At 34.4% G+C, this 17513-nt stretch overlaps 3 protein-coding genes across 5 annotated transcripts in view; 2 read left to right on the top strand and 1 right to left on the bottom strand.

Moving 5' to 3' along the window:
* LOC132610506 (rab GTPase-activating protein 22-like) overlaps positions 1-5868 on the top strand; it is a 10035-nt gene extending 4167 nt beyond the window's left edge. For all 3 annotated transcript variants that reach the window (XM_060324821.1, XM_060324819.1, XM_060324820.1), the window contains exons 5-12: positions 745-986; positions 2738-2860; positions 2942-3030; positions 3424-3529; positions 4424-4521; positions 4780-5043; positions 5117-5200; positions 5514-5868. In XM_060324821.1, the coding sequence (XP_060180804.1) occupies positions 745-986; positions 2738-2860; positions 2942-3030; positions 3424-3529; positions 4424-4521; positions 4780-5043; positions 5117-5200; positions 5514-5528 (1021 nt within the window). In that variant the 3' untranslated portion in view covers positions 5529-5868. The remainder of the gene's footprint in view (positions 1-744; positions 987-2737; positions 2861-2941; positions 3031-3423; positions 3530-4423; positions 4522-4779; positions 5044-5116; positions 5201-5513) is intronic.
* Positions 5869-11998: 6130 nt separating this feature from the next.
* On the top strand, positions 11999-14482 carry LOC132611144 (CRIB domain-containing protein RIC8-like). The gene is made up of 5 exons (XM_060325550.1): positions 11999-12266; positions 12372-12508; positions 12620-12720; positions 12982-13081; positions 13735-14482. The coding sequence occupies exons 2-5, from the start codon at positions 12454-12456 to the stop codon at positions 14181-14183; spliced, it is 705 nt and encodes a 234-aa protein (XP_060181533.1). The 5' UTR covers positions 11999-12266; positions 12372-12453; the 3' UTR covers positions 14184-14482.
* An 89-nt stretch (positions 14483-14571) lies between these two features.
* Positions 14572-16499, bottom strand: LOC132611143 (piriformospora indica-insensitive protein 2-like). Its single transcript, XM_060325547.1, has one exon. The coding sequence runs from the start codon at positions 16135-16137 to the stop codon at positions 14773-14775; it is 1365 nt and encodes a 454-aa protein (XP_060181530.1). The 5' UTR covers positions 16138-16499; the 3' UTR covers positions 14572-14772.
* Positions 16500-17513: the final 1014 nt, after the last annotated feature.

Here is a 17513-nt window from a genome sequence, read left to right as displayed (position 1 = left end):
CATAAGAACACGACAATCCCCCATATGGAGCCACCGTCGTTTCGTCTGCCATGTACTCTCGGGTCACCACTCCTTCTTTTTGTACCTTTGCCGTCCCTCAGCCCCTCTCCCACCTTTTCTATCTATCATTAGAAGTAGGGCGGGTGGCGTACCATTTTTATTTCATGAGGTTACTCATTTTTATATAAAATTTAATTTTTTGTCTCAATATGTAATTTATTCAACTGCGGAAAAGCTCAAGGTCTTGTGACCTGGTAGAACCTTCTGTGAGGTTTGTCAAATTAGAGTACTCAAATATTCAGTTTTATACATTCGGAGGTGGTCACAGATAGTTTTCATCAACATATACCTGTAGACTTTTATCATGAGAGGTCAATTTGGATGAACTAACTCTTTGGGTAAATTATAGTATAGCTATGTAAATGCACACGTCTTCAGTCAAAATGTATCATATTCCTTGAATGCTTCGATTCAGTTTGAGTTCGTTTCTGCGAGAGAAAAAGAATGCCTGCTATCTGAGTCTATTTAGTTACAGACTTTGATCTTCCCTTTTCTGTAGTAATTGGACTTAGAACCAAGAAGAAGAATGGTCAGTCCAATTTTTTTTACTTGTTGCCTTAAAATATAATAGCATAAATGTACAAAAGACTTAATGAAGACAAAAGTTTAGAGGCCAAAATGGTATGCTGAAATTGAAATGAAAATAAATAAAAAATGGCATTAATCTGAAATTTGTATCCTCAGGGAGCAGTATGCTGCATGGAAATCTGAATGTCAAAAGATAGTGCCTGTTATCGGCAGTGGAAAATTCATCACTAGTGCCATAGTCTCTGATGATGGGCAACCTATAGCATCTGATGATGGACAACCTATAGAGTATGCAGCTAGTACCAGTAATTCACAAGCTAATAATGATGCCATGCCAGCTGATAATGGTGATTATGACAAGAAAATGCTTCAGTGGAAGCTTAGCTTGCATCAAATTGGTTCGTAATTCTGCCACTACTTATTCTTTATTTATGTACAGCTTACCGGCATCTCTTCCTCTATTTCCATCTGTCTTTGACCATTATTGCAAAAACTTTCTTTGTCAATAACAGTCTTAGACTTTCTTAGGTTTTTCTTGTTCCCAACTATGTCTTAGTAAGTTACGAACAAATGGCATAAAAAATAAATAACCAATTAACAATTTACCAGTTTTCAAAATAAAAAATAAAAAAATAACCAATTAAAAAGAGAAGCCCCAAGGGAGTAGCCTAGCGCTGGAATTGTTGGAGTAACAATCTTGAGTACCATTGGTCCCATCTGCTAATTTTGATAGGTGGAGTTACCTGGGGTATCCGGTGGATTGATTAGCGTGTGTCAAGCTGGTCTAAATACCACCGTCATCAGCAAAAAAAGGAGAAGAAAAGAAGAAAAGCACTTTTGCCTTTGTTTAACCGGTCAACATAAGTATAGTTCTGAGATTTGCGGTTCTTAGTTGTAGACAATGCAATGGATCAGCTCTTTTTAAAGATTAGCTATACCCACATACAATATATAAGATGAACTGATCAAAATAGATAAAGGGAGTGATGCATATAAAGTTGCTTCATTTTCTTAATTTTGTTGGTACATATTTGTATAGTAGTCAGAGTGTAACGCTATGAAGTTGAGATATAGCTATAATGGATTTTGGGAAGTGGAATTAGGCCATGTTGGTGGAGGTAACTTAGTTTGCAGATGTAGGAAGAGTTTTTGGATTTAGAGACTGTGATTATCTTTAGACTGTAATTCTATAAAGATGGTGCTTAGCATTGGCAAATTGTCACAAATACAAATACAAATAAAGGGACCAACAGGTTTTTGGCTATAAATAGCTCTGATCAGTTCAACAATTCAATGAGATAAGTGGTTCCTTTTTCTTCGTTACTGGATGGTGTATTCTTGATGCTGAGTTGAAGAGAAACTGAGTCACTTAGAGAAATATTAAGTGGCAGTAAGAGTGAAATTCAGATCACTTAATGGGAACTGAATTTTTGAATTTTAGTTGCTTTCAAACACAAGTCTTGATGAGGTTAATTTTGGAGTTTTGGCTACAGTAAGCCACAGATTCTTTTTTTGAAGACATGACTGTTTAACAGCATCCATTTGCTGACTGGTCGAAATCTGGAAGAATTTTGCGCATCACTTCGAGAAAGCTTCCTAGGTAATTGAGTTATCTGCTTCCCTTCCACAAGGCTTTCTGGATATGAAATAATTTGCAGTATAACAGGAAAGCTTATGTTGGTTTTCGCTTTTCATTCATAATATAAAATAAGTACCTAGAGCCTATGGTCATTCACTCCTCTTTTCTCCTCAGACCTGCCAATTGTACAAGGCTTTTTTAAGCTTTTAACAAGCACGTTGGCATTGCTTAGTTCCACTTTCTAAGTAGTTCAATTGAAAGATGGAGGCACTCAATCTTTTCTCTCTTAACTCCAAGGTATATGTTTGGAGTGAGTTGAACTTTGTAGACAGGAAAACATTTTGAATAACTGAGCAATTTTGAATGATAAAGTGATAGTAATCAACTTGATCCTAGTGAATTTACAGGTGTCCAACTTCTGCTATGCATAGATTGCTTGAATATTAGATTGCTTGAATATGAAATATCAAGAAACCACTCTTTTGACCTAGCTAATGAAGCTGGTGTTTCAAGATGGACTGATTTTGCTAATGATATCTGAAACTATCACGACTTATGATGTTTATTTAGGTTTGGATGTTGTTCGAACGGATCGTACTCTTGTATTTTACGAGAATGAAGCTAATCAGGCAAAACTTTGGGACGTACTTGCTGTCTATGCCTGGATGGATAAAGATATTGGTTATGTTCAAGGTATTACGGGAATATTAGACATTATCTTTCACTATTATCAAGGCCGTTCATCAACATCACCCTCCCATTTTATATGAACAGGAATGAGTGATATTTGCTCTCCAATGGTGATTCTAATTGAAAATGAAGCAGATGCATACTGGTGCTTTGAACGTGCAATGCGTCGATTGGTATGTCTCTATTGTTTCAAATGCCCTATTAATGGTTATTTTTTAAAGGTTCTATTATTAGAACCATATACAAGTTGCAATATCAAAAGGCAAAGGACAAAAGTAAAACACCACAATGGTCACACCAGTGTTTGAGCTTTCTGAGTGATCTACCATGAATTTGACTATAAGTATATTTCAAGTTTAATGCATCTATCTTATTTCATGATTCCCTTGCAAGGTAAAGTTGGTCAGGTAAAGCCTTGCATAACCCCCCTAAAAATGGATATTAAGTAGTACATGTATTTTTATGGTCCTTATTGATATTTTTGTTCACCCGGTGCATTCTTTTGTGCTCATTCCTCCGGTTATACCTTCCTTCTGTTTATAACCATTCAACTTTCATTTCAACAGCGAGAGAATTTCAAGTGTAGCACAAATTCTATTGGAGTGCAATCTCAGCTAAGTACTTTAGCACAAATTGTTAAAACCGTCGATCCAAAGCTTCATCAACACCTGGGTAAGAGAGACTCCTGGTTTTTGTAAATCGTCTTAGTCACTATTTCCATGAGTGTAGTAGAAAACTGAAGATTTTCGTGACATTGGTGCTTTTCCTTTCCTCATATCTGATAATATTGTCTTGAAAGATTTTACTGGTGTTTTGTGATGAAATATGATTTGGAATGTGATGAATGATAAATTCAAACGTTCTCATAAGTCTATCTGTAGGAGCCCATCGTACCTTTTTCTGGTTATCAACTTTCATCATTTGAAAAAGAACAAAGGATTGAGAGTGAGATACATAGATGAGAGGGTTTTTCCTTCTAAAAACTGATGAGAGGGTTTTCCTTCTAAAAACTGAGTCAAACTTCTTAAGAGTTATAGTTTGGCAGAAAGGTACAAAGGAAAGTAGTTTCAGCCTTTAACAATTGTAGTTGGAGTTTCGGACAGGAAGTAGTTTTTTCTTTTTTACATATATTGGCCTCAGTGGAGGGTAAGTCTAAAGGGTAAATCTCATTAGACTCTTGTGACTGGAAATTAACTACCTTAAGTAAGGGATTACATTGGGCTAGAAGAAATGGAGTAACAGAATTACATTCTCTAATGGTTAGGTATCTCTGATCGCTGACTCAAATTACTATACTAATTTGTCATTTGGGGGCCCTAGTAACAAATCACAGTTAATCATAGTAACAGAAATCCCGTGGTACGAAAGCCTTCACATGTGCATTTCTACATTTTTTGTAAGCGTTCGTTCATGTAAAATGCCTGTCAAATCTTGGAAATTTAATATTGAGAAAGCCACATATTACTTACTTGACTACCAAAACACGAAGGAGAGGTTAGGACTAGATTTTACTCTCTTTCTATCACTCCTTTATCTCTCTCACAACCTCTATAATTGTATTGGCAGAGGAGCTAGATGGTGGCGAATATCTGTTTGCATTTCGCATGCTGATGGTACTTTTCCGCAGGGAGTTCTCGTTCGTTGATTCCCTCTATCTTTGGGAGGTGAGGAGCTGCTTCTTTTCAGTCGTAGTAATTAAATATATATTGCAAAATAGCTGGTTTGTTGCTTTAGTTACGTTTTCTCATTCCATCGTTTAATAGAGAATGTATGCTAACCTTTTGTGTTCTAGAAGAGAAAAGATTTGACATGATGGTGAATTGGAAAGGACTAGTTCTTCCATATGTCTGAATAGCCATGAGAATATGTAGGTAGGAGTTATTTCTATCTTCTGATGAATGCTATTTTTTTCTATAATCCAGGTGATGTGGGCCATGGAATACAATCCAAACATATATTCATCATATGATGACAAAAGGCAACCCCTTCTTTCTGAATTGTTGTATGATGATAAACCGAATGATAAGCATAAACTAAAGGAATATGGGAAGTTTGAAAGGAACAATTTGAAAACTGGTGCGGCAGAACAGAACAGTGCTCTTGCTGTTTTCCTGGTTGCAAGTGTTCTAGAGACCAAACATAGGCAACTTATGAAAGAGGCAAAGGGCCTAGATGATGTTGTACAGGTCATCATTCTGTCTTTCTATATCTGTGTATTCCACATTATGTCTCTTGATGCTGACAAGAAAATATTTGCAGATCTTGGGTGAAATATCTGGGAATTTGGATGCTAGAAAAGCATTAGATGAGGCATTGAAGGTTCATAAGAAGTACTTGAAACAGGTAAGTCTCTTTGTTTACTGTCTTCAACCTCTCCAGTCCCCACAACCCACCCCTCACCCAAAAGGAAAAAATGACAGAAAATGGAAAAAACTTACACGCACTTGTACCAATCCACATTATTTTTTCATGGTTATACTATGTATATTGAGGTGATAATGTATTAATTAACCATGGTTACTGATATAAAATGGAATGTGTTCATTGGTTTGTTATAAACATTGGGTGTGGATAAATTTCTCAAAAGAAAAATATCCCATTCCCTTAAGTTCTCGGCACATGAAAATGACTTGGTTTCTCTCGACACATTATGCAGGCTAAAAAATCGTAGTTGGAGTTGCTAGGGGTCACTGCAGCAAGCACCTCCTGTGATTAAAATCTTGTTTTCATTTTTGTTTTTTCACTTAATTTATTTTTTTGGGATTTTATCCTCTTGCTTTTTAATCCTTTTTCCTTTTCTTAGAGGTGTAATTCCTCTGAGTTGATGATTCATGTCTGTCTTCTTTCTTTTGGTTCTTGTTCTACAGCTCTATAAGAAAGAAGAGCATGTATATAAGTTTTGATATGAAATGTACATGACATGTTTTTTGATCCAAGTATTTAATCAACTCCAGTGTCCAGAATGCGAGGATATTGTAAGCATGAAATTGATATGATCTTATTGTACACTATTTTTTCTTTCTTGAAATTAGTTTCAATTGCTTTGTGGATCAAAGATGTTTCATTTTGACCACGTTTGAGACTAGAGACGTGACAAGATAATTACCCATATATCGAGTTCCAGGAGCGCTATTAAAATTATTACTCTCTCCGTTCCATTTTATGTGAAAATGTTTGTGTTGGCACCGAATTGAAGAAAGAAAGAAAGACGTTTCAAATTCATAATCATAAATATGTCAGGATATTTCTCTAGCAATAAAATCATGTCCCAAGGGTAAAATGATTGTAAACTTAAAATTATTTCTAAATATAAAATTGTGTTAAAGGACAAAATTGGTCCCTTAACTATGATAGTAGGTTCAAAATAGTCCCTTAACTATGCATTTAACGGTTTTAGTCCTTTAAGTTTGTTCAAGTTAACAAAAACGGTCCCTTAACTATGAGAGTAGGTTCAAAATAGTCCCTTAACTATGCACTTAACGGTTTTGGTCCTTTAAGTTTGCCATAAGTTGACAGTTTTAGTCTCGACAAAATATTCATCGAACTCTATTTGTTAGATTTGACGAGAACTATGAAAAAAAGGGAAACATTAGTGAGAACTCTAGATCGGTCAAATAACTCGGGACAAAACTGACGGACGTTAGTCGGTTATAGGATGGACTTCCGCGCATTTTTCCTCAAAAATAACCGATGGACTTCCGTTGGTTTTCGTAAAAAACAATAAAAAATAAATAAAAAATAAAAAATAGTGTCCCTCGATTTTATCCATCGGTTTCCGTCCATTGTTTTTTTCGCTTGTTTTTGGTAGTGACAACTTTTTTAGTTTCTGCTATTTCTAATTTATTTCTAAAGTCTAGTGTATTTTATTTAGTCGATGGATTCCCTCAGTTTTAATCGATAGAGTCCGTCGGTCTTTGTGTTTCGAGACATCATTTTCTGACATTATCAAACCGTTAAGTGCATACTTAAGGGATTATTTTTAACCAACCCTCATAGTTAAGGGACCATTTTGTCAACTTATGACAAATTTAAAGGACCAAAACCGTTAAGTGCACAGTTAAGGGACTATTTTGAACCTACTCTCATAGTTAAGAGACCATTTTTGTTAACTTGAACAAACTTAAAGGACTAAAACCGTTAAGTGCATAGTTAAGGGACTATTTTGAACCTACTATCATAGTTAAGGGCCATTTTTATCCTTTTCTCTTCCTTTTTTGGACACATGAGGATGGAAAGTGTATCCTATAAAAATGGGACAGTGGCAGTATCATTTTGGTTCTTAATGAAGCATGATCGTACACATCTTTTGTTGGATTTTTTTTTTTTTTTTGATATTTCAATGGGAGGGAAATGCTCTGAAGGTAAAATAATTAAAAGTAGTTCAAGGAATAAGAAAGCAAAAAATCATTTTTGCCAGACCCTTGGAGCTAATGAAAATCCCTCTTTCCCTCTGATTTCTAAAACTTTGCTTGAATAATACATATCACTCGAGGAATATGAGCGTTCCGATCTAAAAAAAGTGCAGAATTTGATAGATTTTATTGCCATTTTCACTTAAAATTGATCTATTTCCAATTTATTTATTTTGCGAGCCAAAATTCTCTTTACTTTTTGATTAAATTGCAAGCAAGGGTAGTTATCAGGGAAAATATTTTCTTCCGTATCAAACACACTTAGGATTCACTATCAATTCTGAAGGAACTGGAGTTATATCGCATGGAATGTTGGGCCACTCGTTGAAGATAAAAGTACATCGAACTCATATGAAGTTTACCATGAGCTTATTGTATCAATTGAGCAAACATAGGTTCAATTAAGATTTGCTTTCTTATGGACTCGTTGTCGTTGAGAATGATTTTGATCTAGTTCATGACCAGTAGAAGGCACTCTGGTGGGATCTACGGACATAAAAGATTGCAGTCAGCTTGATGATGATCGAGTTACATTGCTTCTTCAGTCCGAACCGAGGAATCCTTTAGATATGATGCAAAAGGGCTCTTAGTCTATCCTTGATCAGAGATTTCTAAGTAGATTTTTTTCTAGGTTTTTCATTCGATGCTCGATATTCGTTTTGGACCAATTAATCTAAATTTGTATTGGAAAATCTCACTTTAGGAATAAAGAGCTTCCTACTCAAGAGTACTGCATTCCGGAGGCTCTTATATTGGATTTTTGAAACGAAGCTCATCCTTGCAAAAAAGCATTTAATTAAGCTAAAGATGTGTCTTTCAACCTGTTCTTTCATTTATTATTATCGGAAAAGGGCCAAATATACCCCTGTACTATCGAAAAATGGCTAAATATACCCTTTGTTATAGTTTGGGTCCAAATATACCTCTCCCGTTATACTTTCAGTTGAAATATATCCCTGCTCCGTTAAGTTATCCAAAGTGGACATCTGCTCACATGGGTCATTAACATTTTTTGTGAGGACGTCACGTGGCATGCCACCTCACACCCCCAATCCATTTTCCTTTATCCCCTCACTTATTCCACCACCATTGCAAATTATCCAACTTAAAGAATCAAAATCCACAACTTCATCATGTTGATGACTTACTTCTTTCATTTTGCTTAACAAATACCAACATATTGGTTTCTGAGAGCACCATGAATTACGAAGCTACTCTGAGAGCCGTGAATGGGTACTAAATCCATTCACAACTCATAACTACCAACCAAAAAAACATGTGTAGAATTGCTTACTTACTAACCTTTGTAACATACAAAACCACGTCCAAGATAAAAATTTACTTTCCCAGAATAATGAATTAAACCGTTCCTGTATGTGCATTAATTCCCAAAAAGGTGCATGTCCATAAATGCTTACTTATTAATTGACTTGGTATCCAGATTGGACAAGAAGCTGGTATATTATCAATTTTCGGTGACGAAAAGTGACGTCCTCGTCTGATAATTGACGAAGGGTTTGTTCTTGAGGACGAGGAAACCGGCGGCACTTTGCAGTACCTCCGCCAAGACCACTTCGCCGGACAAACCAGAGCACAATCCCAACCCATATTTGCAATGGTGGTCGAAGAAGAAGGTGAGTGGAGAAGTAAAATGGGTTGGCGTGTGAGGTGGCAAGCCACGTGCCACGTGGAGCCCACCTCACCAAAAATGTCAATGTCACATGTGAATAGATGCCCACTTTGGACAACTCAACGGAGCAGAAATATATTTGAATCGAAAGTATAACAGGAGGGATATATTTGGATTTAAAATATAATAAGAGGTATATTTAATCCTTTTTCGATAGTGCAGGGGTATATTTGACCCATTTCCATATTATTATTCCCGTTATTCGTCCTTTGGAATAAGATTAATTACTAGTAGAGTGCAAGACTAGTAAATGAAAGGAATAGATTTCGGCTGCTGCAGATAATATGACAGAGATACAGTTAAAAAAAAAAAAAAAAAAAAAAAAAAAGCTACTTAGGACAAGGGCCAACATTATGTACAAACAAATTCAATTCCTGGTTCGCTTTCGAGTTAACTTTTATGTGAATTCTTTTTCCCTTTGTTCTTTCATCCCACACTCTACATCTTATTTCACATTTGTTTACCCCAAAAAAGGTACAACTAAATTTGTTAGTGGTTTAAAAGATACGTGAAAAATTTATTATGAATAATTATAGGTAATAAGTAACAAGTAATGAAATCAGATAATTATAATGAAAGAATGTAATAAAATTAGCTTGGGCCGTATGAGCTTGGAGGAAATCCTTTGTTGAATATCATTCCGATTGAACACTTAGCCTTGAAGAACTTTATAAACTAGGTACAATAAGAATAACAAAAGAACTATAATGTTGCTTGTAACTGTGAATATAAATTGTTATGCTCGAAAAAAGATGATCCATTACATTGAGTTTAAGCTCCCTTTATAGGTGATAATCACTAGCATCAAGCTGTAAATCGTGCCTAACAATGAGTAATAATAACCATTAAATGTTACTTAATTACAGAATTGTAACGTATAGCTCTATATTTAGATATCTGTTGCGTGACGTCTGATGCTTATAAATGACCCGTGACAATTGCTTCATAACATTCACTCCGGGTTTCGTTCTCTCCAGATTCAATCAAATAACATATCATCGTTGAATCTTGTTTGTTACGTGTCTATTCTACTCCGCGCCACGCGTAATGCAATATTTCCATTGTATACAACATTGACATTATAAAAGCTACTCCATTATGTAGAATTTATTTACAAGTAGTTATATTAGTAACATGAATCAATACCCAAAAATATAATTATCTACGTTACAATTTTTTTACAAGTAATTATACTAATAATATGAAATAATATCCAAAAATATAATTAAATATGCTATAATATGTCAAAATCCTCGTTACTCATTTTACAGTTTTTCCTCTTCATATGATATTTTTCAGTGTTTAGTCTTCTCTAAAAACGCGAGCACATTTCATGAGTAGAAACTTAATTTTAACATTTCTATTTGTTCGTTTGTTCTTAATATTATGCTTTTACAAAAGTAGCAAACACGTTGAAAATCACTAAATACTAAAGGTGTGTTTGGAAAAATGATTTCTTGAAACCTAAGTTTGTTTTCTGAACCATTTTCTGGTATTTGGTAAGTATTCATAAAATACTATCCGAAAGCATTTATATGTAATATAGATAAACATTATTAGTGTGGGATGGGGCTATTGAAGTGGTTGTGTTGTAGGGTGGGGAGGAGACAATCAACGTGAAATACCACTTGTAAAACTTGTTTTCCCTACTTCTATTAGCGAGGTCATTTTCCTCATTTTAAATTTTTTTTTTTTACCTAGAGAAAATATTTTCCCAAATTTTGATCAACTAAACCAAATATGAAAACCGAACACATCCTAGAAGTACTTTTAGTATGTTACATATTTTTTAACTTATGCGTTAAACTCATACTTATCAAATATTGTTATATGAAGTCGAGTAAATTTCGCTTAACCTTTGGGTTTGAAGAACCACAATCTTATATCAATGGCGAAAACTGAGTTGGATCATTACATATATATATTGAAAAAGTCAAAATTAACATTCATTTATTATGGAAATTCACCAAATGACCTAAATGTCCTAATATATTGGGATAAGGAAATAATACATAATTCATCTTTACATAAAATAAAGGATCTCATTGAATTAACATTCTCATGTTGTTTATTTTGAAACTAAAAAGGTGACCAATTTTTTATTGTGTGTCAATCTACCGTAACTTTCTTTATCAATTTGGAACAAGTAATATTAGCACACTCACAAAGCAAAGTTACTATCTTCTCGGCCATGACTTCATTTGCAAAGTATTGTTTTTTACTTTTTACTTAACTTCCGACCAATCACCCAAAGTTTACAGTTTTTGCATACTCTATTTGTTTGAGTTGTTTTGCAATTTTTAAAAAATACTACTAAACTCAGTCTTTAAAATCTTTTAAATAATAAAAAATTGCAAACTAAATTTTTGGATTTTTTTGTTTTCTATCTGGTGTCCAGTATCCGCATTGGAGCTCGACTAAATTCGGATTCGTGCCGAAAAGTCCCATATTGAGGTAAAAGGCGATTCCGTATCCAGTTGGATGTAGACCCAAGACCTCTGATTAAAGATAAAAGAGTACTTACAACTCCATCACAACTCTCGTTGATTATTTGCAAATTTTCAAACAAAGCCTTAAGTGAAGTGCTTAAATACGTAATATATATTCTGGAAGCGTTTTGTCTGAAAATTAAAACCGTACTCTTTTGCAAAAGCTACCGCCCTACCTAACAATCCTTTTAAACTTAGGAGTATATTATTAAGTAGAAAGCTGAATAAAATGCAATTTCATAGCCAAGATAAAAAAAATAAAAAATGCACCAATTGTGTTTGTTATTTGAAGTAGGACTATTTTACGTAAAAAACTTACACAAATTGCTAAGTTTGAATTGCAACCTCTTAATTGAGCATTTATGAACAAAAAGAATGTGTGATCATTCGACTTTAATGCCTTCTTTATTTTCTTAAGTTTCCAAAGATATGACAATAAATGAAAAGTCAATAAGACTTTCGACATTCAAAAAAAATGTAAAAACTCTCCTAAAATTACTATTATTAATAAAATGAAAACGAAGAAAATTAATTAATTTCCGTTCCTAAAATTTCGATAAGCTTCTGGTTAACAATGTGTTGTTATTCACTACCATTGAATGGATGAAAGGATTGCTTTAACATCGTTTTGCTTTATCATAATTAGAAAGGAGTCGAACCCAAATTTCTTTTTTTGAGGGTTTGAGTCCATTTCTTGATTTATATCTGCTTTTTTGTGTATCTTTTTCCCTAACTCACTATTTGGTCATTTTTTAGCTACCCCAATTGTGCTGAATTCTTATATATATTTATATATTTCTTCCATCCTACTGAAGAAGGTAAATTTCTAATTATATCTTCACTTCTTTTTTTTTTTTTTTTTCTTTCTCTCTTTTGGAATATCATATATGAGTTTCATTTATATTGTCATTCATTGTTTTCAGATTGGACAAACAAATGCAGGATTTTGAGTGAAATAAACATCTTCTTTAGTAGCATTTAGAAGAAGAAAATAATACAAGAAAGATGGCCGCAAAGGTGAAAGGCCTATTAAAGGCCTTAGGTATTTCTCAGATGTTTGGTGAGCAATGATCTTTTCCTTTTTCTTTTCCTTTTTTTTGTATTATTATCGTTGTTGTTGTTATGTTATAAGATGGATATGTTGCGCTTAACCAAAATGAACATGTTACAGAAGAGGAAAAAGAACCAGAAATGCAGATTGGTCTTCCTACAGATGTAAAGCATGTTGCCCATATTGGATGGGATGGACCATCCGTTGAATCTCCCAGCTGGGTAATTACTAGTGCATATTTTTGATAATTTTTATGTTAATAAGATTGTCATATTTCTTAACAACAACATACCTAGTGTGATCACACAAGTGGAGTCTGGGGAGGTAGGATGTACGCATATCTTAGCCCTACCTTTGTGAGGTAGAGAGGTTGTTTCCGGTATTATTGCCATGTTTCTTGATGACCATATATAGGCAACAATTATTAAAGTACCTCACACATATTATTGTTGGATCATCACCTAATGAGTGTGTTGTGACAGATGAAAGAATTCAAAGAACCAGGAAAATTTCATACAGCCCCTTTGGGTCCTCCACTTGATTCTAATGATCATCCAGATAACAGATCATGTGTTTCCGAAGGTAATTTTTCACTTAACCTTTTCACTTTTTGTTTCCACCTTCCATATGGTTACCATATCTTATCAGATTAATGATTTCCTGAACAATTATTATACACACCCCTGTTTCTAACTTGACTTGTAAGCTTGGGTCAAACCAATTGCACCTCAAGTTCGTACTGGGCGTCGGCTATATAAATCCTCTATATCCATGGTCCATTATCGTCAAATTCAGAATTCTGAAGATTTATTCACATGAACATTGACATATATGTATAGTTGAACAAATTAGAGTACATCGAGTCCACATCAATTGTAACGAATGCAATAGTACTTTATACTCACCGATTTAAAATCTTGAATCCGCCTACTATAATGCCTTGATTGCCACATTCGAGAGAATTCTAGACAGGCGTTTGAGGTGAAAGAGCTAAAATATAATATGGAATTGTGTTCTCTGCCCTTTACTTTTAATATTTACGTCAAAATATACATATCTCTACTAGTGTCGATGTAATGTTTTACAAAATAGAACTTTGTACGAGATGGTTCCCTTGTTTTCATTTCTGTACCAATTGAAAAACAGATATGAGATAAGAAATCAGTGTTTCACTAAGATTTCCAATAGCGGTCTCGAATTCAAGTTGATTCTATTTCGACTCTTCTGAACTGCAGATGCAGATGCAAACCAAAAGTACAAGAATGCAAATTCTTCATTACCCGATGACCAACCAGAAGTGTCAAAGACATCAAGGCGCCATTCGTCATCAGAAACTGGGAGTGGAAGCAGTAGTTCTCCAAAGAAAGCCAGGAGTACCAGGCGACACAAAGAGTCGTCCGAAGGTTCATCAAGATCAAGCCGACACAGCCGGCCTGGGTCAGGTGGTGGCGGCTCTGATTCTCCAGCAAGGGACCTACCGGACATACCTAAAAAGACACGGCGGAAGAAATCCAAGGAGGATGGTGGAATGGGGTCCGGATCATCTACCAGGACCTCTAAACCCAAAGGAACCTCCTCTTCTAGTACAGCACAAATGGATCCTGGACCAGACACAGGATGTGACAGTTCCATATTAAGTTCAAGAAACTGTGAGATAGAGCAACAAGAACATAAGATGGAGTAAAATTAACTCAGTCAATTTTGTGTAGTCAAGTTAAAAACTGGGCACCTGTTTTGAAACCCCACAATTTTCCTTCACATTGATTAGAACCTATTTTACAATACAACGTTTTGATATATCTTATATGTAGATTCAGTCTCCTTCCTAGTTTTTTTTTTCTTTTTCTTTTTCCTTTCTGGCATTCCTTTATTCTGAATCTATCGCAGCACAAAATACATCATTACCCTGTATCCAACTTATATTTGCTTCTTAATCGAAGTTGGTCATCATTGTGCCATGGAAATTATTCCCTTGATAATATATTAGTATATGATCGTCCTTTATGCACTCACTCAATAGACACTATATTGAAAAGCATTGCAGTTAAAAGCTGAAAATAGAAAACAAAGAATGCTGCAATATGAATTTTCCTTAAATTAACAACTTATAATTACATCTCTTGCTTTCTTCTCCTTGAACTGCAAAAGGGAAAAACAGAAAGAAAAATCTACTAAAACCCCAAATTTTCTATCAACAAGTGCCATCAGAACACAATCCAAATTTTTCCTATCCTTAATGTCATTAGTAGTCAGTATATGCCCAAGATTCTCTACTACCAGCATAGGAAAAACAAACTTCCAAGAAAAATGACAACATGGGAAGGTGGTAACAGTGAATATGCCCCAGAAAAAGGGAGAGACTTTTGAACAACAACATTGTTGCACATTTTTAGTAGCTTCAAACTAACACTAACATTAGGAATTCTCAAGCCTTCAGCTGCACAGAGTTGAGGGTTGCCTTCCAACTTCAACTTTTCTCCAACTTTAGACACAAATTTAGCAGTAAACGGAAGTCTCCCACTCAAATTATTGTTCTCCAAATGTAACTCATTCACATATTCCAATGACCCAAACTCTTCAGGCAATGTACCTTCCAACTTGTTATTATCAAGCCCCAAATAACATATTTTTTTCAAGTACACCCCCATAGAAACAGGAATCTTCCCAATTAGTCCTGTTCTTGATAATCCCATCCCCACAATACCCCCAAGATTCTCCCATATTTCTGGAATTTCCCCTCCAAGAAAGTTTCCACTTAGATACACTTCCCTCAAACTAGACATCTCTCCCAAGAACAATGGAACCCCAGAATTGGAAAAACTATTATAACTCAAATCCAAAAACTCCAAACTCTTCAAACCCTTCAAACTTTCAGGTATTCCCCCACAAAGCCTATTATAACTTAAGTCAAGTTTCAAAAGTTGAGTCAAATTTCCTAGAGACTCAGTAACATTACCTCCAAGCTCATTTTGACTCAAATCAAGAACCTTTAGTTTCTTCAGTGTTTTCATCCCCACTGGAATTTCACCACTAAGCTTGTTTCTTGATAAACTCAACTGCTCTAAGTTTACCAAACCACCCACCCCATCAGGTATTTCACCAGAAACACCACTGCCACTCAAAACCAACCTCCTTAAACTCATCAAGTTTCCAAGTTTTTCACTTAAATTACCAACAAGACCTTGGTTCTCCATGAAAACCAACTCTTCCAAAGAAGAAGGCAAAGAACCAAAGTCAAACAAAGAAACCTCATTTTCAACAAAACATTTGTAAACAAAGATCTTTCTTAGATAACCAAAAGGTGCAAAAAGGGAAGCATTAAGTGTACTTTTAGGAGTACAAGGTGGATTAGGAGCATAATCTGAAACATAACCAAGACTAATCTCAGTTACATGAACAGTAAATGAGTCAGTATCATTATCTTGGAGGGTAAAATAGTCACAAAGAACCCCATGTGGAGAAGAGGAACAAATATCATCAGGGAAAAGAGAACGCCAAGGTATATCAGAGTTAATGGATTCAAGAACATTGTACACTGCTTCTTGTTCCACCATGTTTAAAATAGGCTGAGAAACTACAAAACTAGCCCAAAAACAAATGTTCAGAACAAGAACAGAGAGTTTAGTTGAAAATGCCATAGTTTTTGTTCCTTAGAGAAAACAAAAAAAAAAATGTGAAGTTTGAGAAGTGACAAGAGAACAGTAGTGATAATGAAGGGTCTTTAAGATAGAAAAGAACCAGAGTATGTCTGTCTTGAAAAATGTAAGAGAAGGTATCAAAAAAGACAGTTTTTTTTTTTGTGCAGAGATTTGCTTTACTGTTAACATGCTACGTTCTGTACCACCCTTTATGGTCAAATGACTGATTTGCCACTTTTTTGTTGTTTTTTTTTTGGCTGTCTGTCCTTTAAGGTTTTGTACATTTTTATGTATTTTGTCTTCTTTCTTGATTGGTTACTAGCTTACTTCTTGCGTGAAGAAGAATGCAAAAAGGAGGTCACATGGTTTTCCTTTTCTTCAACGACAAACAATGCAGTGAATCATTTATGTATCATATTTTTCCAAGAATAGCAAACAAATTAAAAAAGGCTTATTTGAAATGAAACATTAGTACTCGTACTTGAATTTTCATATGTCATTAAACAGATATTCCAATAAAATTTTATAAGCAAACCACTTATACCATTTCATGAGCAGGTTTATAGAGCAATGCCCAAATTGACATAATGAAATGTCATAATCAGTAGTTAGTATGTTTATGAATTATGTTAACCCTGTATTTAAATTTCCTTGACAAGAAAATTTTCTAGTCTCGGATGAGTTAGAAGAACAAGCTCCTAAATGCGGTGGCCTAACAGATGTTATATGTACTCCCCTTGGCGTTGTTTAAGAATTTTGGCACACCTATTAAAAAACCATTCAATATCATTTATTATATGGATATTTTACTAAATTTTCTTTATTTTGCTTCCTTAAATGATGAGTAATTGATGTTCTTGGACTAGTAAAGAAGATATTGGAAGAAAATAATTAATGCATTATTAATTTTCTAACGTTACAAATACATTAAGACAATTTTGTTTGGCCATATTGAGAAATAAAAAGGACCGTAGAGAGTGCTATTCAAATAAAGTAAGTCTCGCATACTTTCTTTCTAGAGTGTATTAAGCTTTCAAAAAAAAAAAAGACTACCTGACATTACATTAAAATCGAGTGTAAAGTGGTTGAATCTTGATATCACATATTCAAATTCCAATGACAACATTAGGCATGAGTCTAGTCTAACTTCGGTGCTACATGATAAATTTAGCAATGTGTATTTTTGTAGGTTGGATAATCTGTTCGATAAATTAATTGATATATGTATCACTGATATATAATGAGTCAATTTATTGAGATAAAATAATATCATATCTATCTATAAGTAATGAGAGATAAATATAAAATATGTAATTGAGAAATTAACAAGAAAGTCTATTACATTTATTCTTTGAGAAGTAGTATATCTTGTGTTG

This window comes from Lycium barbarum, chromosome 9 (assembly GCF_019175385.1).
Source record: "Lycium barbarum isolate Lr01 chromosome 9, ASM1917538v2, whole genome shotgun sequence".
In the NCBI taxonomy this organism is placed as follows: domain Eukaryota; kingdom Viridiplantae; phylum Streptophyta; class Magnoliopsida; order Solanales; family Solanaceae; genus Lycium; species Lycium barbarum.
This window is presented reverse-complemented; position numbering and strand designations above follow the sequence as displayed.